Source organism: Notamacropus eugenii, chromosome 4, assembly GCF_028372415.1.
Source record: "Notamacropus eugenii isolate mMacEug1 chromosome 4, mMacEug1.pri_v2, whole genome shotgun sequence".
NCBI classification, from domain to species: Eukaryota; Metazoa; Chordata; class Mammalia; order Diprotodontia; family Macropodidae; genus Notamacropus; species Notamacropus eugenii.
The window spans coordinates 272,663,640-272,688,870 of NC_092875.1; the positions used below are offsets into that span (position 1 = coordinate 272,663,640).

A 25,231-nucleotide genomic window follows, 5' to 3' on the forward strand; every position below is an offset into this window, starting at 1 on the left:
CAATGACTAATATCTTTAAAGCTGTATTTGCATCAGAACTGTGATTGACAATTCCATTCTGATTAATCTGAATAGTAAGAATTTATGATGTAGTCAGGTGATTTAATTTCCAAGGAAATAAAAAATTGTTGCTTTGTTTTCACAAACGTGGATCTGCTATAAGACAGATTGAACATGTCACCAACTCAAACTCATCTTCCAATTTTAGAGCTGAAGGTTGGAGTGTGGGTGAGCCTTTTAGCACTGAGATAGATGAGTCCAGCTTTCTAGCAAATGTTCTCCTCAGTTAATCCTTGTCATCTGGTTTCCTGGGGATAGGAATAGAAGGTGGGGGGAAAAAACCCAGCAACCAAGCCTGAACTCATTCAGGAAGCTACAAGGGAGTGGGAAGAAGCAGAATGACTATTTCTGCTGTTTTCATCCGGAAGAGAAAGGCATTTGATGCCTTAAAGTATTCACCTGATGTATGAACAAGTTAAATCTCGTGTATGTCTATGTTACATACTACCAATTGTTTTTCTGAGGCTCAAGTGGTCTTTTTTTCCACAATAGGCTCATAGCTTATATCAATAGTATTTCTGTTGTCCATCTCTAGTGACAAAAATCCTCATACCCTGGAATTGAATCTACACAGATTAATAGAATTATAGGTAGATGCAAGAGGCAAAGAGGCAGGTATCCTTTAGAGGTTCATATTTTGCAAGTCTGGATGGAATTGGGAGATTATTTGATGACTGACATCATGGAATTACAGCATTTAGGAGTTGAAGGTGGGCTGCAGTGACTACATAGAGCAGGAGTTCTTCACTTTTTTTGTGTCATAGGCCACTTTGGAAGTCCGGTGAAGTCTATGAACTTCTCAGAATAATGTTTTAAAGGTGTAACATAAAATGTATGGAATTACAGAGGGAACTAGTTATATTGATGTTTAGTTATCAAAATATTAAAAAAAAAACAAATTTATTGATCACTGGTTAAGAACTAACCCTAAGGAGCAGTTAGATGCCCCAGCGGATAGAGCACTGGTTCTGGAATCAGGAGGACCTGAGTTTAAATGCATCCTCAGACACTTGACACTTATTAGCTGTGTGACCCTGGGGAGATCACTTAACCCTAATCACCTCCCAACAAGTGGTTGTTCAGCTTCCACTTGAAGACCCTTAAAGGTCATTTTTTAATCACTTTGACAAATTGCTTAGTTTCTCTGTATCTCTGTTTCAGTTTCATTTTGGATCAGTGTGTTTAAATTGCTGTATGTGTAGAAGGCATAATACAACTGTTTTATTCAGTTTTAGTTGAGGAGGTCATAGATTTAGCATTATAAAGGATCTTAGAAGTCATCTAGTCCAAACTCTCATTTTTATATATGAATATTCTGAGACCTTGAAAGGTTAAATGACTTTTCCCTTGATTACATATGCCAGAGCTAGTATTCAAACCCAGATCCACTGACCTCAATCCTTTCCAGGGCGTCACAGTTTTTTAGACCACTTTTTTTCCTGGGAAAACTGGCTTATTTTTTGAGATCTCTTTCATGTCTTGTCAGATATCTGGATATAATAATTAGATATTTATCTAGGAAAAGAGCATGCAGACTTCTGTCTTCATCAGCTTATACATCAAGATTAGGAAAAGTCCAAATGGACTATCTGGATTTTTTTTATAGGTCTAGTTTTACATTTTCCATTTACAATGAATGCATTTATATTGTGTTAGGCTGTGAAGAGAGAACATTTGGCCAGAACAGTAAATGCTTTTAGCACCTACAGCATATCAGGTATTCTATTTAGGACCTTTATATGAATGATTGCATTTAAGTATTTCCATATCTCACAAGATGTTAAAGAAGAAGCTTCCTTTCTTTTCCTGTAATTCAAGGAATCCTTTCATAAGAACATAAAGCTCTGATGACCGGAAGTATGAGTAGGCAGAGAGAATTAACATCTGTGCTTTAGCTCCTATTTTAAATTTGTATTAAAATAAAAATAATTTTTTCAGGCTGTGGGCTTGTGTGCAAATTTGCTTGCCTATATTAAAAATGTATTTAGGTGAATAATTTTCACTCTCTTTTGGCTCTGTATATCATTAATTTACTAATCAATTCCAATAGAAAGTTTTTCTCCATAAATCATTTATTGTGAGTTATTTGTACTATTTATATCAGCCTATCAGTCATCTCACGGGTTCAGGTACTTTCTCCATTGATGTAGGTTCCAACCTATCCTCTCATTCTGTATGATTCTGTATTCTATAAATCCTCCAGAGGGAGTTAACCAATACACTGGAAGTCATCCTCTGATCCTTTCTAAATGTTATAGCTACTAATTCAACATGTGGGATTTCCATTTGTCCTTTAAATCGTGCTACTCTTGAACACTTTGCTGCCTAATCTGGTCATGCCTGTTCTTGGTGATGTGCTTTCGACATCTTCTTACTTACAATCATCAAAAGTAATAAGCTATAGCCCTTTGCATGAGTTGCAATTTTGGTTGCTCTGGTGTCATATAATATCATTATCATTTAGGTAATGTACTATGGTGTGTGAATTTTTAAAAATGTATACAGGCAACAATTATCTTTTAGGTATTAGTACTGTAGAAACTTCTAGTTTTTTTTTTTAAACTAATTGCTGCTTTATACTTAAATGTTATGTAATTTCATCAGCATGGGTACTTGCTCCATCAAAACAGATCTCAATAACTTTATAACTTTTTATGTAGTCTGAGAGTTTCTAGGACCAAATTCAACCTTCTTTTACTCACGGGGGCCCTTCTTTTTACGAATAACTGTCTCCAAGCTTACCTAGGCTGGTCAATCAGCAAACATTTATTAAACATGTCCTATGTGCCAGACATAGTTCTAGACTATTGAGATACAAAGTAAAATATAAAAAGCTTACACTTTCTGACTGTGGATCACTATTATTTGATCCATTGCTGGTTCCATGCACAAAACCTTTCCAGTTTGGCACGACCTGCCAGAGCTTGTCCTTTGATAAGGCAGCCTTCAAGAATCAAGGGTCCTTCTGCACTACAGAGTGACATAAGAGGGGAGGGGAGACTAGTGTCTGACACTATTATAAAGCAAAGGGCAGAATTAATAACTGCTGAAGTAGGGTTAATCCTTTTTTTTAAATCTGTTGGGTTCTCCTTAGAAGTCTTCAAGCAGATGCTGAAAGGGATTACTTATAGAAGTGATCCCTTTCATGTATGGGTTACCTAGATGGCTGCTAATGTCCCTTTCAGATCTCAAATTCTGTCATTCTGTGAATCTGTTATTTTGGTTCTGAATATTATTGAATATGTCATAAAATTATAAAACTTCAAAATTGGAAGCATCTCAGAGGCCATCTATGATAACCCATATCATAGCCAAAACTCTTCTCTATGACTTCCCTGAAAAACTTTAAGCTCATTAATTCCAGAGCTATATCTTCCAGGTTTGGTCAGCTCTAACTATTCGGAAGCTCTACAGAGTCAAAACATACATCTCTGCAATGGCTGCCACTGCTTTTGTTTTGTCCTCTGAGCAGCCTTATCCCTCATATCCTTTAGATATATGAAAACAGCCACTGTATCCCCCCCAGAAACTCTTGCCTAGGTTGAATATCTCATTTCCTTTAACAATAACATATATCACAGGCTTTTGAAGCCTGTCAGTATTCTAATCTCCAGCTTTTGTGAAGCAAGGAAAACTTGAGAGGAGTTTTACAATCTGAAAATCAGAGAATATTAAAAACATCATTATTATGACCTTTAATCTTTTTTTGGGGGGAGCATTTTGAAACTTTTCTGAGATATTACCTCTGAAGAGCACAGCTGCTCAGCACGATGGGTCCTGGTTTGCTCTTATAAGTAAAGAAATCTTCATATTTTGAGGTATATACAGTCTTTCAGCTGAAATATTAAAGCAACAGTTACTTTTACCCTTTGGATTCTAAGTTATTATTTGAACCCACCCCTTTACTTTGAAAGCCTTCTCAACCTTAAACAATTGCTGGAATATAAAAGTCTATCCCATTTTTAAAGATCCCATGAGAAGGAAATTGCACTGTTCTTTCAGCAATGTCATGGTTGGCTAGTCCTTCCATTCTAATACTGCCTATTCTCAAGTAAAAACAGAATTTCAGATTGCTCTGCCTGAGCAAAAGGTCTATTAACCAAGCTCTATCCCAAAATGCAACCTAAAATCTAGCTTATACATTGCCCAGCTTGGACCTTATCTTTCACTGGCTTCTTTTTCCACTTCGATAATTGATTTTATGGTTCTCCCTGTCCTCTCCCCAACTGGGTCAGAATCTTAGACACTGATGAAAGGAGCATGTACTTTTAAACATGTACCTGTCCTTGCGCTTGACCACCTGCTCCTCTTGGGAGACTCCAATAGTCTGACTGCATTGCCCAGAGGGGCAGCCAGAAGGAGTCAGATTTGGTTTGAATTAGTCTGCTTGCTAAATAGGTGATGATCAATTATGAGAAGTGACTTAAGACTAGATTAATTAGACTGTTATCTTAAGTATGGATCTCAGACTTCCCAGGAGTAGAAGCAATGACATACCTGATGTAGCAATCCTATACATGATGATAATATTTGGCATAGCTTTGTTGTCAGTTTCTGCATCAGGTTAGTAGACAGGCATTATTTCACTGGGTTCTGCTGGGTGTTGAACCACTTGCCTGGTTGCCCTGCCTCTAAAGTACTTAAAATTAATAATTATTAAGATTGCTTATGAAAAGGGGTATCCATTAACCTCTTAACAATAATCACATAATATTAGGTGTAGAATGGACCTTACTGGCCCTCTAGTACAACCTATAATCCTCAGGAATCTTTCCTACAACAAACGCTTCCAACCTTTCCTTGAAAATCTTCAAGGAAGGAAAGTCCATCATGTCCTCAAGGTAGCCTATTGGGCAGTTTTCCCCAAGTCCAAATATCCCTCTTTGTAATTCCACCCATAGCTTCTAGTTCTGTCTTTAGGGCCAAATAGAACAAGCTCTATCCCTCTTCCACATGATAGGCCTTCAAATGCTTGAAGACTGCTATCACGTTGCTCCTGAATCTTATGTCTCTCCCTCCCTTATTTAAAGTAAATAATCCCTTTCTTATAGACCACTCCTTCACTATGTTGTTCCTTAGCTTTTATGATGACTTTGATATCCCCCAATAACATCTTCCTTAGCTATTTCATCATGACTTGCAAAGGAGCACAAGCTCTTGCGCATACTTAGTGGGAAGGGTTTTGAATATTGGCTCAGTGATGAACCATTATCTAGCAAAAGACAAAAGATGGATATTACCAAATTGGCCACAGCATAGTGAACTTTTTGGTCATGGTGATTCTTGAAAACTCTACCTACTTGTAGAGGATTTAATTTGCCTAGGTGAAGGGAGTCCCTATATCAATTAAATCAGTGATCTTGGAGGTACTGAAGTAATTTTGTTCCCTTAACTCTCAACTGATAACTTTGAACTCAAAATGTTCTTTCCTATTTAGCCCTTAGATTTGTTACCTTTCTTCTTGTGACTTTGATTTATTGTTTTAAGTAAGCCATTAGGTGGTGCAATGGGTAGAACACTGGACTTGGAGTCATGAAGACCTGAGTTCAGTTCTAGCCTCTGATACTTATTAGCTATATGATTTTGGGCAAGTCGCTTATCCTCTGCCTCAGTTTCTTTATCTATAAAATGGAGACAATAATAGTATCTACTCCTAGCGTGGTTGTGAGAATAAGAGATAATATGCGTAAAGTACTTTGCAAACCTTAAAGCATTACGTAAATGCTAGCTATTATTATCATAATCAGCAATGACTATTATTACCGTTATTATTACTGTGTGATATGTGTCCTTCTAGATTCTCAAGGCCCTTGACCAAGACATCGTTGTGCTGGTTTCTGATACATCCCTAGTTCCTTTGATCCTGGGCCTACATTGGCGTGTTGTGAGATGACAATAATACTCTAGTTTTAAATGCCAGCTGCTCTTTTATTCTTCTCTCCAGCTCTTCCTTTAGCTCAGTCACTATTCTAAGCTATGTGCTCAATAGAACATTTTATAGTGATGTAGACTATTCAAATGGCAGAAATTCATGGGAAAAAAGAAAAACAATAAAAACCTTAACACATGTTTCATGCAAAGTTCCAGGTTAATCACTCTCCCCTTTCTGAGACTTTTATGTTGGCAGGACCTAAGAATAAGGATCTGTGAAACTACTCTGTGAATGACAATTTTCCAAATAGCCAGAATACAGATATTAATTGCCTAATACAATACTGACACATGTAAGGTCCCAGGGGGTATAGAATATAGCTTTTAACCCAATTGCCATGGCTATATGAATAGCCCAGTGATGCAACAGTGTCAAGTATGAATCAGCATAGTCACAAGATGGGTATGGATATATAGAATCATGTTCATTCATAGTAATGCTTCTTGAGTGGGACCAGCCTTGTTGATATTTGCTATGATATTTCAATAGATCTCTGCTCTTATCAATATGGCTATTCCCTCCAGTGATGTTGATCACATTGCATCCATGCTACCTCACTCTATGAAATTTCTTCCCTGTGTTCTCCTATATGTATGTAGATCCTCCACCAATCCTACTCAGAACCTTCCTTGAGTATCTCTGATATCCCAAGGATAGCAGTGGAGCATGGTGGCTGCCCGTTGGCTAGCCTTCACTCTCATTATGTGATCAATTAAGCTATTCATCTCTCTGATAACATCTTTTACACTGTTTCTCTTGTGCAATTATTTGTTGGTGATGCTTTGCAGGCTACTTATGCCCACCTTGTGCCCCTCTATTGCCTTTTAGGTGAGCTTCAACTTTTAATTCTGAATTGCACTCATGAAACATCACCAGATGAACATTTTTGTTAAAAATATATACCTTTGATTAAATAAAAAGCTTCAGGTTATTAAAATCACTACACACATTCAAAGATAATCCAGCTCATTGTCCATGAACATTGTCTGTCCATGATACATGTATTTCTTAATTCTATGAGTGTTCCATCCATCTCATATGCAGATCATACTCTAGACAGCAGACATTCCTCATCCACTTGGTTTTTCTAGGGTGGATATTTAGGCCATACAATTTTGAATGTTCATGAGTCTCATTTAGGAGGTTATATGGAGCATACAGAAGTCCTCTCTTTTTATAGGGTAACTGTAATCCATTTGAACTCTGAACTATAAATCCTGCAAAATGCTGGAAAATACACTTTAGTGAGCATATACCTCACTTGATGCTAACAATGGGAAATAGCTAGGCTCTGATATATTTATAAGTAATAATCAAAGGATTATCTAATAAATTTATGCATAATTTTAAGGAATCATGTATGATTTTGACCTATCTTTGTTGGAGAGACTTTTGGAAACCAATAAATGGCTCTACTCAATTCCCAGGTTCTACAATTAAAATATCTTTTATCTATATTAGCCTCTGTTGGTGATGGTACAGTATATAGACCACATGGTCTGGAGTTAGGAAAACATCTTAGTCAGTTCAAATCTGGTCTCAGATAGTTACTAGCTATGTGACCCTGGCCAAGTCATTTCACCCTGTTTGCCTCAGTTTCTCTTCTGTAAAATGTGCAGGAGAAGGAAATGGCAAACCACTCTAGTATCTCTGCCAAGAAAATCCCAAATGTGAACACAAAGAGCAAGACATGGAAAAAGACTAAACAATCTAGTCACGAGAGTGTAAACAAATAGAAGCCTAAAGAAAAATGATTCTACATATCCTGGCAAATTAAAGCTCATTACTGACTTACAATTGCATTTTTTTGGTCTTAGAAAGGATAATTTACATGATGGTCAGGGGGACTTCTGAAAGAGTCAAGACTGTAAGTCCGTTGCATCAAATAAAATGTGATTAGAAACCTTTAATTCCTGTGAAGTATAGAATGGAAGCTATTATGCTCTCTCATGTTGACACATACTTGATTGCTAAATTATTGACTGCATTCAGGCTATTAAGAAACAGCTTTTGTTATTTATTATTTATGTAGCACCAGACATGTATATGATATTTCACAGCTATTGAGATCTCCAAAGACCTGACAATCACAGAATGGTGATATATGAACTCTGACCACTTAAAAAACAAAAACTAGACCAAACAAACCCTTTGTTTTATCACAGAGAATGATTCCTTCCACCACAAAACCCCAGATATATGAAAATCTTGAACAATTGCATATGTCATTAAGAGAAAAGAGCAGTTGAACTTGATTAGGGATATTTCCTATCAGCATGAGGTGCCAAAACAATACAAAAAAAAAAAAAAAAAAAAGGAAAACTGAGCTTTTTCTTTCAGATTGGAGAGATTTCTCTCTTGTTTTGCATTGTCATTTCTCCAAGAAGGCCACAAGCAGTTTTGTTTGAAAGACATTTTGTAGTCTATGTCCCCTTTTAGGAAAGGCAGAGCACCAGGGGGTGGGAGGAGGCAGCATTTGAAGCCATAAGAAAATTACATTTTGAAAAAGTCATTTGATTCCTACAGCAGCACTGCCCTGTTCCTTGCATTCTCAAGGCAGGGATGGATTTTATTGGAATACCATCCACGTGCAGCCTGCTGCTAAGAATAAAAAGGCACTTTCTGGTAACTATGCAATGTGGAGGGAAAAGATTGGGCAAGGCATTGAAATGGTGACAATAGCAGATCTTAGTGTGTGTAGTTGAACATATGGTGAGCGTCAGAGAAGAAACAAGTGACTTTGTGTGGATGACATCCTTAAAAAAAATCTTTATTTCAGTTGGCAGGGAAAAACCAAAGGGAACATCTGCAACTGCTAGCCAACGGGAAGAAAAGGCCAGAGAGTCTGGTGACCAAGTAGATCCAAGGTTCCAGTGCATAGCCCACAGCCCAGTCCCCTCTCTAGCCTCAAGTAAGTTACGGTTAATCCTGAGATTTAATAATACACCATTCTATTGGTTAGTTCTACCGACCTGAACAGAGACTTACCTGTTGGGAAACATAAGGGGACAAGGAAAACACCTTTACATGTTAATTCTGGTTATTTTTTGCCTGCATTGAGTCTCCTTTGTGGCAAAATACAGGGAGAACATGGAATGGCTTTTCAGGAGGATGATAGCATACCACACAAATTCCTTTTAAAACATTGTCATCTTTTTCACGGAGTCCTTGTATTTTATAATTTATCTCTCTCTTTGGAATTCAGCGTTCATCTACTTACTAGGATGTACTCTTTCAAGAGTACTACATATATATTATATGTATATATCATATGTGTACATGTTAGAATATATATACATATATATTATATTTGTTATTTAACTGCCTAAAACAGTTTACCAGTATTAAGTGGTTTAGTTTAAAAAAGAAACTCAGACACCCCCCCGCCCCCCATAAAAAATAGTACCTGACATTTATGCTAGTCACTCAGCTAGCATATATTAGGTGCTTACTATGTGTTACTATGTGCCAGGCTCAGTGCTAAGTGATGGGGATACAAAGAAAGGAAAAAGACTCTCAAGGAGCTCACAGTCTAATGGCAGAGACAACATGCAAACAACCATAAGCAAACGTGATTTCTACAAGATGAAGGCAAACTCTGGTTGTTGTTTGTCCTTCATTCTCCAAGAGGAACATGACATCAGGAAGGTGATGGCATGACTTGCAAGTGAATTAGATTTAAGTGAGGGAGGGCTGGGCATAGTCACCAGTCTTACTTTCTCCTCCAGAGCCATCTTGGTCCAGCGGCCAGATATAAATCAGGATGACTGGAGATGGCCCAGGATGCAGTGGAAAAACTTGGTCTTTTTAAGTTAAGACCTTTAACAGGTCTCAGTTTGACTGAGACAACCCCATTCAACTCTGTTTAAGAAATGAGGAAATGTAAGTCATCTTTCAAAAAAACAAAACAAAACAAAACACTTGTTATGGGCTTCTGAATAGCAACTGGCCAGAAACCCAAGACAAAAATTTTTTGGAAGGTGACTTACATTTCCAAAAGTTATTATAGAGTTCACATGAGCTTTACATTATCTCATGTATGCCTAAGAACCTTGTGAAACAGAAGGAGTATAAGTTTTATCATAGGAGGCAATGTGGCATAGTGCTTGACCTGGAATCAAGAAGATCAGGGTTCCGATGCTGCCTCTGGTTTTACCAGCAGTGTGACCAGAAGGCACAAGATCAATGGGAGATAATGAACAGGTGAAGAGTGCCAGCATTAAGGGGGTCTGGGAAAGGCTTCTTGTAGAAGGTAGGACTTTAGCTGAGGCTTGAAGGGAGCCAGGGAGTAGAAATGAGGACAGAGAATGCCAGCTATGGGAGACAACAAATGAAAATGTTAAGTTGAGAGATAGTGTTGTGTGTGAGGAACCACAAGGAAGCCAATGTTATTATACTGTAGAGTACAGAGTAGGCAAGTATGGTATAAGGATACTGGAAAGGTAGGAAGGAGCCAGGTTATATAGGGCTATATAACCTAACAGGTGATTTTATATTTTACCCTGGTGACAATAGGAAGTCACTGAAGCTGCTTGAATTAGGGAGGTGACATGATCAGACTTGTACTTCAGTAAGATCAATTTGACAGCTGAATGTAGATTGGACTAAAGTGGGAAGAGACTTGAGGCAGGGGGAACAACCAGCAGGCTACTGAAATAGTCCAGGCATGAAGTGATGAGGGCCTGTGCCAAGATGGTGGCACTATTAGAAGAGAGAAAGGGTTAATATACAAGAGATGTAATGAAGGCAGCTCTTGGCACAGTGGATAAGAAGACTAGACCTGGAGTCAGAAAGACCTGAGTTCAAATCCAGCCTTATATACTTAGTATGTGTTTGATCCTGAGCAAGTCAACCTTTGGTTGCTTCAATTTCTTCAACTGTAAAATGTTATAGTAATAATAGCACTTACCTCCCAGGGCTGTGAGGATTAAATGTGATAATATTTGTTAGAAGTACTTAGCACAGTGCCTGGCACATAGCACTATATAAATGCCTATTCCATTTTTTCTTCCCGCTTTCCATGAAAGCAGAAACAAGACGACTTCACAAGTGATTGTGGGGGAGGGGAGGGGAGACAGAATGAAGAGTTAAGAATGACCCCTGGGTTGTGGGCTTGGGTGACTGGGAGGAGGGTAATGTTTTTAATAGTAATGGGAAAGTGAAGAAGAGGTAAGAGTTTAAGGGGAAGGATAATGAGTTCACTTTTGGACATATTGGATTTAAGATGTCTAAAAGACATCTTAGTTTGAGTTATCCAATAGGTAACTGCAGATACAAGACAGAGGTCGGGAGAAAAGTTAGTACTGAATAAGTAGATTTAAAAATCACCAGTATAGAGATGATAGTTGATTTCATGGGAGATAATGAGTTCACAAGGTGAAATAGTATAGAGGAAAAGGAGAAGATGACCTAGGACAGAGCTTTGGGGACAACCATACTTGGCAGGCATGTTCTGGATGAAAATCCTGGAAAGGAGGCATGAACAACTTCACAAAAACCTAGAGAGGAATTGTATCTGAAGGAGAAAAGAGTGATCAACGCTATCAAAGGCTGCAGGGAAGTCAAGAAGGATGAAGACTGAGAAAAATCCTTAGATTTGTCAATTAAGATATCATGAATAACTTTAGAGAGAGCATTTTTTCAGTTGAATAATGCATTTGGAAGCCAGACTACAGAGAGTTAAGAAGAGAATGGGAGAAAAGGAGCTGATGAAAACGAGAGAGTCATTGAGTGTAGACAGTCTTGTTAAGGAGTTTAGTCACAGAATTGAGAAGGGAGTTTGATTGAGGGGGATAGGAAAAAGGGAGTGGTCTTTGGAAGACCAAGAATGGGGCTGAGTAGTGCCAGCCCAGGACTCAGAATCACTGGGATGGGGAAAGAATAATGGGTTGGCAGTCTGCTAATGACTAATGAATGAATTCAGGTAGGTTATCGTTATCTACTGAGACTCAGCCTAGGGATACAGTAGGACCAGGGCTTTAGGCAGCAGTGGGTAGGAAAGCACTGACTATGTGCTAGACGCTTGTTAAGAGCTGGAAGTACTGTGCTTAACTGAGGCTTAGAGAAGTGATTTGTCCATGGACATATAGCTTAGAAATATTGGTTTCCTGACTCTGAGTACAACAATATTCACTATACGAGATTGCTGAAAACAAAAGCAAACCCTAAACAATCTTCCTCTCATTGATGGAGAGATTCAGGCAGAAACAAACTATTCTAAGCCACGGTACTGAATTTCCAAGTCTCCACTGTGTATATCTGGACCCCATCCTGCTTTTAGATGTATTATATTATACTTTACTTGGGAGAATATAACATCTGGCATATAAGATATTCAGATTGGGTCATGTGGAGTAGTACAACGGCATCTAAGAGAGCCTTATTCCTTACACCGAGGTAAAGAAATTATTTTGTGTTTCCCTGATAAAATTAAAAATGTTTTCTCAGAACTTGTGATCTTCAATGCTAGAGGTTCTTAACTGGGATACATGGAACCTCAGGAGGTTTATGGCTAGATTTCAGGAGATTTCTGAACTTGGATAGAAAAGAAATTACTTTTTTTTCTTTATTCACCTTGAATTGAAATTTAGGATTTCTTTCAATTACTTCAAAAGATTTTATTTTGAGAAGGGGCATATAGACTTCACCAAACCACCAAAAGCATTCATGATCCAAGAAAGATTGAAAACTTCTGCCCTAGGAAATCTTTTCCAAGCTGGTATAGGGACAGATGATATAGTGCCTCTCACTGGAAAGCTAGAACATCTTTGTGGTACCACCTCTTCCATCACTGGCAAGAGAAGCCTATTTTTGCTGGGCTGAACAGTCTTCGGCCTGAACTCCTAGATTAAATCAAAAGTCCTCTGAAGCCTCTCAGAAAATGGAATGAGAACAGGCAGAGTCTTTCTCAGGAACATGCACAGGTTTTCTTTAAACTTTTCACAGAAATCATGAAGTGCTACAGCCCCAATCAGGTCGGACAGAACAAAATAAATGTAGGATCTTACTGAGAACAGCAGGCTTGGTTGAAATCACTTAGGAATGGACACTTTTCATACGAGAGACTTTTATGCTTTCTGTAAGTTTGTCAGCTGTGACAAAAACTGTTTCAAATATGTTTCTGTCCTAGCCTTTGCAGGGAGTGGAGAAAGTAATGTTTTTGATGAGGTAGGCTAAGTCATTTCTGAAAACAATCAATTTAGGCCTCATGACAAATTGAAGCCTGTTCAAATTAGTGCCCTTACAAAGAGCACAAATTCTAGAAGCTCAGGGGAGAGCATGAGTCGTAGGTCCAATGGAAAATGACTTCTAGCAGGCTCTTTATGATTGCCCAATGGCTTTATGCTGGAAGGACACTGGAAATTGAAATCAAAGAGAAAAGAGAGACAAAGTGTTCAATGTATATAAATGTGCTAATGGACATTATTTAAGGAAAATGCTTTTTAAGACAAACTTGTTTTCCTTAAAATTTCTATTCCTTAAAAATCCACTTAAGGAAAATATGTTTTTGTTCTTTTAATGATCACTAATGAACATTTCAACATGGTATGGTGGATAGAGAGGCAGGAAGACATGGGTTCCAGTTCTGCCTTTGAGACATACTGACCATGTGACCTTGAGCAAGTTACTTAACTTCTCAGTGATCCAGGCAACTTTTTAAGACTATTAAATTGTAGAACATGTATCTGTATTGGTGGAAGAAGTTCTTTAGGAGGTGGGATACAAGAGTGATGGAAGGTATGCTTTTTAACAAAGCTATCACAGGTCCAATTAAAAAAAACCTAGCAATTCCTGAAGGCACAGAGTACTAAATTAAAAGGTGCATTCATTAAAGTTCTTTTCTTTTAAAAATTTAATTTCTATTATCTTTTAAGTTTTAAGCTGTCTTCCTCCTTCCCTCCCAACTCTGTATTAGAGAAGGCCAATATTGGATATAGACATACATGTGGATTTATACAATGCATGCTTTAATATATCAGTTCTTTTTCTGGAGGTGGATAGCATTTTCCTTGGTAAGTCCTTCATAGCTGGTTTGACTGTTCGTATCACTCGTAATAGCTTAGTCATTCACAATTAATCCTTGAATAATATTGCTGATACTGTCTGTATACATTGTTCTCTGGTGCTGTTTGTTTCATGCTATAAAAGTTCTTTTTCCCAGGAGGATGCATAACTTTTTTTTTGGATTTTGAAGCTAGTAATTGTAGATAAAATGAAATCATTCATAAAGAATGTTGAGGCAGTGAAGTATCATGAAAAATACTTGGCTGGCAGTCAGGTGGAGTGAGTTCTTGTCCAGTCCTTGAGTCTCTCTGGCTTTTGATGAGTAGTACGATGGCATCTTTGCATTGTGTCTTGAACAGAATAGGTGCTTAATTGATTAATTGTGTTAAATGAATGAACAAGACCTCCTAGCCTCACTTTCTTTTTTGGTAAAATGAGGGGGTTGGTTGATTGATCTCCCAGGTTCTTTTCAGCTTGAAAATTTTCTGCTTCTATAATTCCAAAAGTGTTTTGAAGAGCTGGGAGGAGCAGAAATGTTTATCTTCAGTCATCCACATTAATTCATTCCAAAGGATGGGTGCACACGACAAGACTTTGCAACCGCTCCATATTGGGCTTTTGCCCAAACCATTAGCTTCTTGTGAATTTACACATGGCAGATTTGAAAGGAAGTACCTAGTTTGCATGACTAATCTTTTTTTCTTGATCAAAATAGGTTGCTTGTCCAGTGCTGCCTGGTGCTGTCACACTGAAAATAAACAATACCATGTTTGTTCCCCATCTCTCTATTACTTTATCCATTTTCTGCCTCTCATCTGACTTCCCCTGGCCCACCTATTCTTCTTTGCTGCTTATCCAATGCTCCTCTGAACCCCAGGCAACATTCTCAGTTTACCCCTCCTTCCTTTCTGATCTTTTAGATGCCTAATCTTCGGATGAACAGGTAATATCTGGCTGTATGAGGAAGTTTTTTGAGGGGAGGGGGTCATAGGATGTCAGAGCCTACGTTCATAAATTTAGAGCAATAATGGACCACCTAATCCAGTCACCTCATTTTTCAGAGGTTAAATGACGTAGCCAAAATTACACAAATAATAATTCATACAGAGATAGGATTTGAACCCCAGTGAGACAAGAAGAAGAGAATTGGATTGCTGACACAAAGTTTTATCCACCAAGGTATAGATTAGTCATCCCATATGTGGGATCATAGCATTATAGGATTTGGACCTGGAAGAGACCTTAGAGCTCTAACTCTATTGTCTTACAGAGGACAGCAATGAAGCCTAGATGAATGATTTACCTAGAGTCACACAGTAAATAAGAGAGCTGGGAATCAAGGCCAGGTCCCCCTGATTTCAAATTCAGTAATCTTTTCATTTCACAGAGAGTATGGAGTAAAAGGCAGAAGTTTGGTAAGAATCAATTCTCTTGGCAAACAAATTATTTCATTGTTTTAACAGCAAATACATACTCATGAAAGAACTTAGTGTTTCTGTGGAAGAATTGAATTAAATGTTATGTCAAGTAGATATTGTTTGATTAGTTGAATACTCCAAAAAATCTAGGTTGTCATCCCTGTGGATACTCCCTATATTCACACAGATCATTATCCCTTTATACCTTAGTATAGTGGTGTCAAACTCATAGACATGTAGCCATACCAAGCATCATTTCAAGCCACATATTGACTTAGAAAACCACATATTGACATTTTCTATGTTCAATTGTGTTTTTATTTACTTTGCTTAATATTTCCCAATTAACATTTTAATGTTTTCTGTTCCACTCTGGAGTCTCTTTGTTTGACACTTTTGCCTTAGTAGACCATCTTTATGAGTTTCTGTGAGTTTAAAAAATCATCAGCTGGCCAATCCTTGTGTGATGAACTTCTTCAAGCTTAGTTGGCCAGACCTCAGATTACAGATACAGAAAGTATATTGATAGGCTTGTGGTTAAAGCCTGTTCATTTTAGTAGGATCTGTAAGAACTTGTATCTCACTGGTACAGCCTTTGAGAACCTCCACCTCAGTTTGCGGAGAGTCAGACTTTACTGGAGATATTAGTGAAATATATAAAGCTGACAGCTTATTGACTTACAAATAGTGCTGCTGAAAAAGCTAAAATAGCTTTAGGCTGCTTCATGAGATGTATAGTCTTTAGACAATGGAAGGAATAATCCCATTGCACTTCAAACTAGTTGATTCAATTCAACAATTATTTATTTATCAGTTGCTTATCATGTTCCACGTATTGTGCAGGATATAGGGGATATACATGAAAACATGAGTCCCTTTCCTTTAAGGAGATTATATTCAAATAATGGATAACACTATTTATGAAAATGCAAAATATATACAAATTCATTGCAGAGGATGGGAGGCATGAAGAGCTTGGGGAGTCAGCAAAGACTTTTTGTGGGAGCAGGTTCCTGGGCAATATTTTAAAGAGAACTGAGTTCTGAAAGGTCAAAGAGAGAGGGAAAGAATTCTAGGAATGGAGATAGGAGATGTAATGTCTTGTAAGGAAAGGAGTAATGTAGAATAAATCTAGAAAGAAAGGTTGGAGCTGGATTATGAGGGATTTTAAATGACATATAGGGAGTTTGTATTTTACCCTGAAGGCAACAGAGAATTACTGAATCTTCTAGAGCAAGGGAACTACATAGACATACCACAGCTAGAATAGTGTGTCTGATTGTGAGTATGACAGTTGAAGAAGGACATTGACAATCTAGAGAGTATCCAGAGGACCGTGACCAGTAAGGTAAGGATCTGGAAAACATGCCATATGAAAAATGCTCTATTTGGAAGAAGGGGGGAAATATGGTAGCTGTCCTCAGATAGTTAAGATATGATCATGTGGATAGGGGATTAGACTTTATCGTTCCAGAGATCAGAATTAGGATCAATGTGTGGGAGCTTCAGGGAGGTCGTTTTTCAGTTAGTATAAACAATAATTTTTTAATGGTTAGAACTATCGAACAAGAGAATAGATTATCTTTTCAGGTCCTAGATCTCTCACACTGCAAGTATTGAAGGACACACTGGATAGCCAATTGCCAGGGATTCTATAGAAAAGATTCTTTCATCAAAAAGGAAGATGAACCAGACAACTTCTAAGGTCCCTTTGCATACTTGGAATGTAAGAAATGTACTTTAGAAGCCTATGCTTTCATTAATGTAAATACTCTGGCCACAGGAGATAAGTATAACACTTCTGTGACTTAGTAAAAGGTTTTAAAAAGTTATTGGGACAGAAAAACTTATTACCTTGTTGTCACCTTTTGATGAGTCTATCCCAACTTGCCTGGGATGGCCCCTAGACCACTGGGCCTGGGTTCAAAACCTACCTATTTTAGTGGGATTGTCCATAGCTTATGTTCAGCTAGTCTAGCCTTTGGGAACTCAGGACTAAATCTGTTCCATGACAATACCCTGTGATTCGACTTTAATCCTATACATGACATTAGAAAATCCATTCACCTTAAGACTCAGTGGTAGCTCAAAAGATTGACTGTGGGAATAGGAAAATAAATTTTTGAAGATTTGATACTTATTATATTTGCATGAATATATATATATATATATATATAAATGGAAAAAATAGCTTTTAATAAGGAATAGAACACTAGATGAGATTAAAAGACATGGATAACTTTCCTGCATTCGTCATAGACTTTTTTGATGAACATTTGGTTGGTGCCTTCATTTTTTCAGCAGCTCAGTCTGGTTACCTTGCAAAGTACATGCGATGCAGTCTTTATCTCCTGCTTTACAAGAATGTGAGGATTTAGAACTATTAGCATACTTGGAAAAGGAAGCTATATATATTACTCAATTATTAATTCAACACCTATTTTTTGAAAGACCGCTCTATGTAAGGCACTACACTAGGTGCTACAGAAACAGTTCTTGCTCCCAAAGAGCTTATAATGTGGTGGCAATATTGTGCTCAGACTGGGTTAATGCCATTAGAAGGATGCAAATCAAATGCAATGAATTTTCTTAGCAAGGAAATATCACATCTGATCGAAGGGGATGGGGAAGAGGCTAATTGAAGGAGGTGGCATTTGAAATGAACTCTGATGGATATGTAGCATTTAGAGAAGCAGTAGTGGGCAGGGGAGTGGGGAGGGCTTTCCAGATGGGGAAACCTGAGTGGATGGGGGAAGCAGAGAAGCAGAAAATTATAGGACTTATTCAAGAAATAACTGGTAGTCTGAATATGTGATGTTGATTAGGGAAAAGTAGGAAATATGGCTGGAAAATTAGATTTTGTCCACATCAAGAGTGCCATTGAGTTTGGATTTACTCCATTAGGCAGTGGGATGAATGCCACAAAAGGCTTCTAGGGAGAACATTCACATAATGAGAGCTAAACTTTATAAGATTAACCTGTCAGCAGTATGTCAGATGGAAGGAAAGAAGGCACAGAGACCAGTTAGGAGGTAATTGCAATACTCCAAGCAAGAGGCAATGAAGGTTTGAGCTAAAGCAGTTGAAGAAAGAAAAGAGGTTGCAAATATGAAACAAAATGCAATTATGAGGTAACTGGGTGGTTTATTGAATAGAGTGTTGGATCCAGAGTTAGGCAGACCTGAGTTCAAATCTTACTTCAGACCCTGAGTGGCTGTGTCACCTTGGTCAAGTCATTAAATCTCTCTGTCTCAGTTTTCTCATTTGCAAAATAGAACCCATCTTACAAGGTTGTTGTAAAGGTCAAGTGAGATCCTTTACACAAAGCATATTGCAAACCTAAAAACACTATAAAAATGTTAACTATTATTAGTCAGTTATTAGTAAAGTCTTTTTGAAAAAGGAAAAAAAAACTAAAAATTTAGACCAGTGTTTTATACCAGCACAGCACAGTAAACTCAAAATGGCAATGGGAAAAAAAAATAGAGTTTTAATAATAATTAGGGGTTTTGTCACTATATTACTGTATTTGTACATATTAGGTATCTAAATTTATTTGGAAATCTTTTCTTATTTTTTACAGTTTTTAAATCTTAAAAAGGTGATGGATTGGTGTTGTATGACATTAAAACTTTAAGTTTCACATTTAGCAAATTGGCTGAAACAGCCAGCACTGTGTGTGTGTGTGTGTGTGTGTGTGTGTGCGCGCACACGTGCATGTGTGTAACTCAGGGATTTTTACAACTGCAAAAGATTTTAGGGATCATTTTCATTTATATATGTATATATATATAAGATGATTGTCATTTGAGGTGACTATCACTGAGATGTTATGCAGTGGGCCGTAGTGTCAATAATAAAGCCTTGATTCCTAGTCCGCTGTTTTTACTAGTAGAAAATAGTGCCTCTTATGTGTATGAATAAGCACATGATATAACTCATCCTGAACACTGACTTGGTCCATTTTGGATAGTGTTACTGTGCTAAGTCAGTTTTCAGCTTAATTCATTGCTTTCCAGGTAAATTGACATTTATCAAACACTTGTTATATTGTAAGGCCCTGAGATACAAAGACAAAAACCAAATTAGCCCCTGTTCTCAGAGTTCATGTTTCTAGGGTTGTGGAAGAAGAGGAGGGAATGTCTAGGTGATGCAATAAATATAAAAATAAGAAAATAAGGCATTTTCAAGAGGAAGAGAGTGCTAATAAATGGAGTAATCACGACAGGTTTTTTATACAAGGTGGCATTTGACCTGACTTTTGGAGGAAGCCATTGATGCTAAAAGCTTGTGGTAAGCAGGCAATGTGTATCGGATAGAGGTGATAGCCTACACGACAGGGGAGTGGGAGATGAGTTTGGGGAACACTTAGGAGGTCAATTTGTTTCTGAAGTTGAGTGAATAAAAGGAATTAATATGAAATAAATTTGGAAAGATGGGAGGTTTCAAATGTCAACCTGTGGCTTTTGTATTTTGTCTTAGAAGCAATAACACAATATTGAATTTTTGAGCAGAGAAGTAACATAGTCAGACCTGCATTTTAGGAATATTAACTTGGAAACTATGTGGAATATGCATTAAAAATAAGAATAATAATCATGGTTAATATTTATATAGGCTCATTACATGCCAGGCACCATGCTAGGGATTTTACAACTATTATGTCATTTGATCGTCACAACCACCCCACGAGGTAGGTACTACCATTACCCCCATTTTACAAATGAAAAAACTGAGGCAAATAGAGGCTAAGTGACTTGCCCAGGGTCACATAGCTAGTAAGTATCTGAGGCCAGATTTGTACTCAGGTTTTGCTGACCATAGGACTAGTGCTCTATCCAGTGTACCACCTACTTGCCTCTAATTTCTAATCTAGCTGCATTAGAAAGGAGAGAGACTAGAAGCAAGGAGAACAAAAAGACTATTGCTAAGTCTAGTTTGTTTGCACATAACTGTGCTGGTGAAATGAAATTATAATTTATATTTTCTTTGAGCTGTTCAGATAACAAAAAAGTCTTCTATGTGGAGGTTAGACTAGCTAATGTCTAAGGTTCTTTCCAGCTTCAAAACTCTCATCTGATGACCATATAAAGTAAATAAATTTTAGAGAAGTGAATTTGACCATTTTCTTTCACATAATTTTTTTTTACAGGTAGTATTTGGGATCTAGGTTTTGCTTTCAATGAAATTGTAGTAGGAAGGAATCACTACCTCCTTTGACCTGGACCCTAACTTTATTAATGTTGCCCAAGGTTGCATTAGCTTCTTCAACAGTCATATCATGTACTAGGATCATATTAAATTTTTCATTGATAGTCTACCCATGATCCTAGGACCAGCTTACATGCTACATTCTCTATGAAGCATTTTATGAGCCATAGATCATAGCAAATTAAGCTTAAATAAACATCTCACACCATAGAGAATGGAAGGAAATCCTTTCTCAACTTTGGATGAGGCTGCCCTTGTTGACCAAAAGAAAAGAGGATGGCAGGAGATAAAATAAACAGTTTTGATTACATAAAAATTAAAATTCTTTTGGCCAAACCAAATAAATACATCAAAACCAGAAGAGAAATCATTACCTAAGATTTTATTTTTCTGTTAACTCTCCTTGATAAAAGTTTATTATGCAAGGTATATAGGGAAGTTATTCTGACACTTAAGAACAAGAGCCACTACCCAACATATAAATGATCAAAAGATGTTCTGTAATTCTCAGGGGAAGAAAACCATACTATTAACAACCACATGAAAAGTCCATATCACCAATAAAAAAGTACCTGAAAATTACAAGAACTATGAAGTTCTTCCTCAAAATCATTAAACTAGCAGATGGTAAAAATAGAAAATGACTATTATTAGAGGGGATATGGGAGGATAGGCACACTGATGCCATAATTTGGTGTAGTTATTCTGAAAAGGAATATTGAACTATGCTTTAAAAAAAGTCACTTAATGGTGCATAGTTTTTACCACTATTAGATATATACCCCAAAGAAATCATTGAAGGAAAGAAAAAAATATATACATACAAAAATATTCATAGCAACAGCTTTTGTTGTAGAGAACTGGAAATCATAGAGAACTGGAAATCATATGCCCACAAATTGGGGAATGACAATAAATTATGATGTATAAATATAATAGAATATTATTGCATCATAGGAAATGATAAAAGAGATAGATTCATAGAAACCTAGGAAGACTTGAATGAACTGTTGCAGGATGAGGCGACCAAAACCAGTAGAACAATATGTTGACTACAACAACACTGAAAGGGAAAACAGCTTTCAATGACTTTAGAACTCTCATCAATCCTCTCAGCCTCTTACTTTCCTGTACTTCCTTCAAGCCTCACTCAAATTTTATCTTCTGTAGACGGACTTTCCTAGTTCTTCCAATTAGTAGTGGCTTCCTTTTTTATATTATTATTAATTTGTTTTATTTAACTTTGATATTATCTACTCTTTATATGTCATATATATATAGATAGATAACCCATTAGAATGTGAACTCTTAGAGGCTAGAGACTGATTTTGTCTGTCTTTTTATTCCTAATTCTTAGCATAGTGCTGATACATAGTAAGTACTTCATAATTTTTTTAATTGACTGACAATGCAATTGCCAATCATGATTCTAGAGGACTGTCAAAGAAGCATGACTTCCTTTTTTGTTTTTTATAGGGAGGGAGATGATAGAATAGGGATAAAGAATGAGATATATATGAGTGACTATGCTAATATGTTACTAAGTAGCACTTTTATTTTTGGAGGGGAAGAGAGTACTCATGATAATTATGGAAAGAAAAAGAAAGGAAGGAAGGAAGGAAGAAAGAAAGAAAAGAATGTCCATAAAACACTTTAAAAATGCAAAGAAGAGAACAGAAAAAGATTCAGAGGAAAACACAGACAACTGGGACAGCTTTTGGAACTGATACACTGAATTTAGTACATACTTAAACAAACTGAAACAACCAAAACACCAAACAAGTTACACTTAATCAGATTTATATTTTTATATACAATACTATTTTTTTATGTGGAAGTGTTAATTTTTTTGGAGTCTGTCAAATTCAAAATGACAAAATTTAAAATTAAAAGTGAGTCTCAAAGAAGAGAACTGATTTTTCCAAGGGCACACTGGTCTAGTCATAGAGTCAGGATTTAAGCCCAAATCTTTTGCTGCCAAATTGAGAGCGTATTCCCTTATACCATATTGTCTTCCTTTTAGCTTAAAGTGCTTTCTCCAGCATCTGATCTTGTATGGTTTTGTGCTCTTGTTATGAACTTATATTCTAGTTGGTTTTATTTAGGTAGTTAGCCATATGGATATTCTTTCTCCCACTAGGTCACAAGATCCGTTATGGGAGGGACCGGATAGCTTATTTGTTTTTGTATGGTTCTCAACATTTAGCACCTAATGGGTATTTAATAATTGTCCAAGTCCTTAATCACAATTTGACAGTAGTGAAAATTTCAGTGAGTCATGAATTTAGAATTGAAAGGAATATCAGAAGTCATCTAGTCAAATTTTTTTACACAGAAGAGAATATTCTGCTATAGAGGTCCTGAATTGTGGTCATCCAGTCTGTCTGAATACCTGTAGTGAGAGAAAACTCACTACCTTCAAAAGAAGCATGCTCAGTATTTGGACAGTTCTAGTAAAATCCCTCCTTTAGTTGCCCTGAAAACAAGCTCCTTCAAAGTTTTACCCCTTTCTCCTAGATTTTACTTCTAGGACAACATAGAACAAAAAATTGTAAACAATATCATATCTCCTGTATTTATTCTTTCTTTCTCCAGGCTAAACAGCTCCAGTTCCTTGTATGACATGTTTTCAAAGAGTTCATTTTCCTACACTCCCTTGCTGGAAGCAATCTAGTTTGTCCATTATTAGAATAGTATGTCCAGATGTGAACTTGACACTGCAGATGTGGTCTGACCAGCTCAGAGTTCAATGGGGTCACTACTTCCCATTATAGCAATTCTACTTCTATTAATACAGGCTGATTGCATTTTCTTTTATACTAGCCATATTAAGTTATTGCATATTAAATCTATGATCAAATAAAACCATCAAATTTTTTTTACATGAATTTTGGTTAAACCAAGACAAGTCTTCAACACTGAATCCATGTCCAATTGATATTTTGCTTCTCTAGTAAGAGAAAACAAGTCTGTTCTCTTTTATACATGACAGTCTGCCTAATATTTCAAGACAGCTGTAATATTTCCCTTTGGTTTTCTCTTGTCCAGGCTGTTCTTTCTGTGATGTAGATCATAAAAGGATCTTATCACAAGACCTTATTTTCTTCCATGTTAAATGTCTTCTTGCTATGATCAGTCCAGAATTCCAGCCTGTCACAATGGTTTTGAAAATATTCCCATTTATTTCTTCGCTGTCCCTCCCAACTTTGCGTTTGCAAGACTTCTCAGCAGATCTTTTATATTTTTCAGCACTTGACATAGTACCTAGTATATAATAGGCACTTTATAAGTATTTCTGGATTCATCAATTGATTGATTAATGCAAGTTGTTAAAAGCAGTGAGTGGAGTTGGCTTCCTGTTCATATTAGGTTTTGCAAAATTGGGATCTCAACATTGTAAAATACACAGGTAGAGCATTCCTTTACTATCTCCATACCCTTCACCCCAATATCTTTGTATACATTTGAATTGGAATCTCAAAAAGTAATTTTATTTGCAAAATAGAGTCTAGATTGATGGAAAACCCCAGGCTTCCAATTGCTGTTTTAGGTTTCAGTATAAATCAGCTCTTGAGCATGGCCTTGTCACTTTGATGACATCGCCTTATTGCTTAGGCTCCCCAGTGGTAATCTGTGCTTCAGGCTGACCTCAACCTTGACCTAACCTATGAATTGGTAGAATTAGTTAGTTCATTATATATTTCTCTGACTCATTGTCAGAGACAATTGGGACAGCTCTTGGAACTAACATGTTGAATTTGGTACATATTTAAAAAAGCATGAAAATAAAATGCCAAATAAATTATACATAATCAGATTTATGATATACATTCCCTGTCCCAGAGCTACTATAGGATGGCACAAAAGGATAATGATTCACTACCATCAAGATTGGTGATGAACTAAAACATTCTGTCACCCCCACTGAGAACATTTCTGTTATTTAGAATGTATTTTAATCAGTGAGACCTCTGAAGGAGAGCACTGTCAATTAACCCAGAATTCCCATCAAATGCCCTCTCTGTATAAAATATTTTTAGCCTTTAGTCAACAAAAGCCTCCGCTTTTATGGTCCCCAGAAGGAGAAATTTATAGCTTGAGACTAATGGACATCTATTTGTTTCCAAAAGATCACATCATTCGATTATATTCATTTTTAATTGGGAATGACATAAATTATAATACATTGTTCTGCTTTACAGATTGCATCATATTATGTTATCAATGACCGTAACCCAAGCAGAAAGTACCCTTGTGCTCTGAATCTCTGCTACACAGTTGAACAAATATTGGATTGCAATATAACCTTTTGGGTCTTTGTGAAGTGACTAAAAACCGACTGTCTAGTTTAGATGACTACTAAATCTATCAAGTCCAAGGAAACTTGTAGTTGGGTAATATCCTGTCAGTGTCTTTGGACTGGGAGTAAATTAACTACCTTAGGAAATACGTGACTTTTTGGCTTTAGGATTAGTAAATTAAATTATTATGGCAATGTATTATAGAATACTTTTATATACATACATAATACACAAAACTATGCATGCATTTTATATCTATTTACACACACATATGTATGTACACATGTATTTGTATCTAATGGTAG

At 36.8% G+C, this 25,231-nt stretch overlaps 1 protein-coding gene across 5 annotated transcripts in view; it reads left to right on the forward strand.

Moving 5' to 3' along the window:
• Positions 1–25,231, forward strand: part of LOC140501243 (lipoxygenase homology domain-containing protein 1-like) — a 680,545-nt gene that overhangs the window by 180,573 nt on the left and 474,741 nt on the right. For all 5 annotated transcript variants that reach the window (XM_072604606.1, XM_072604605.1, XM_072604607.1 and 2 more), the window contains one exon: positions 8,772–8,903. In XM_072604606.1, coding sequence (XP_072460707.1) covers positions 8,772–8,903 — 132 coding nt within the window. The remainder of the gene's footprint in view (positions 1–8,771; positions 8,904–25,231) is intronic.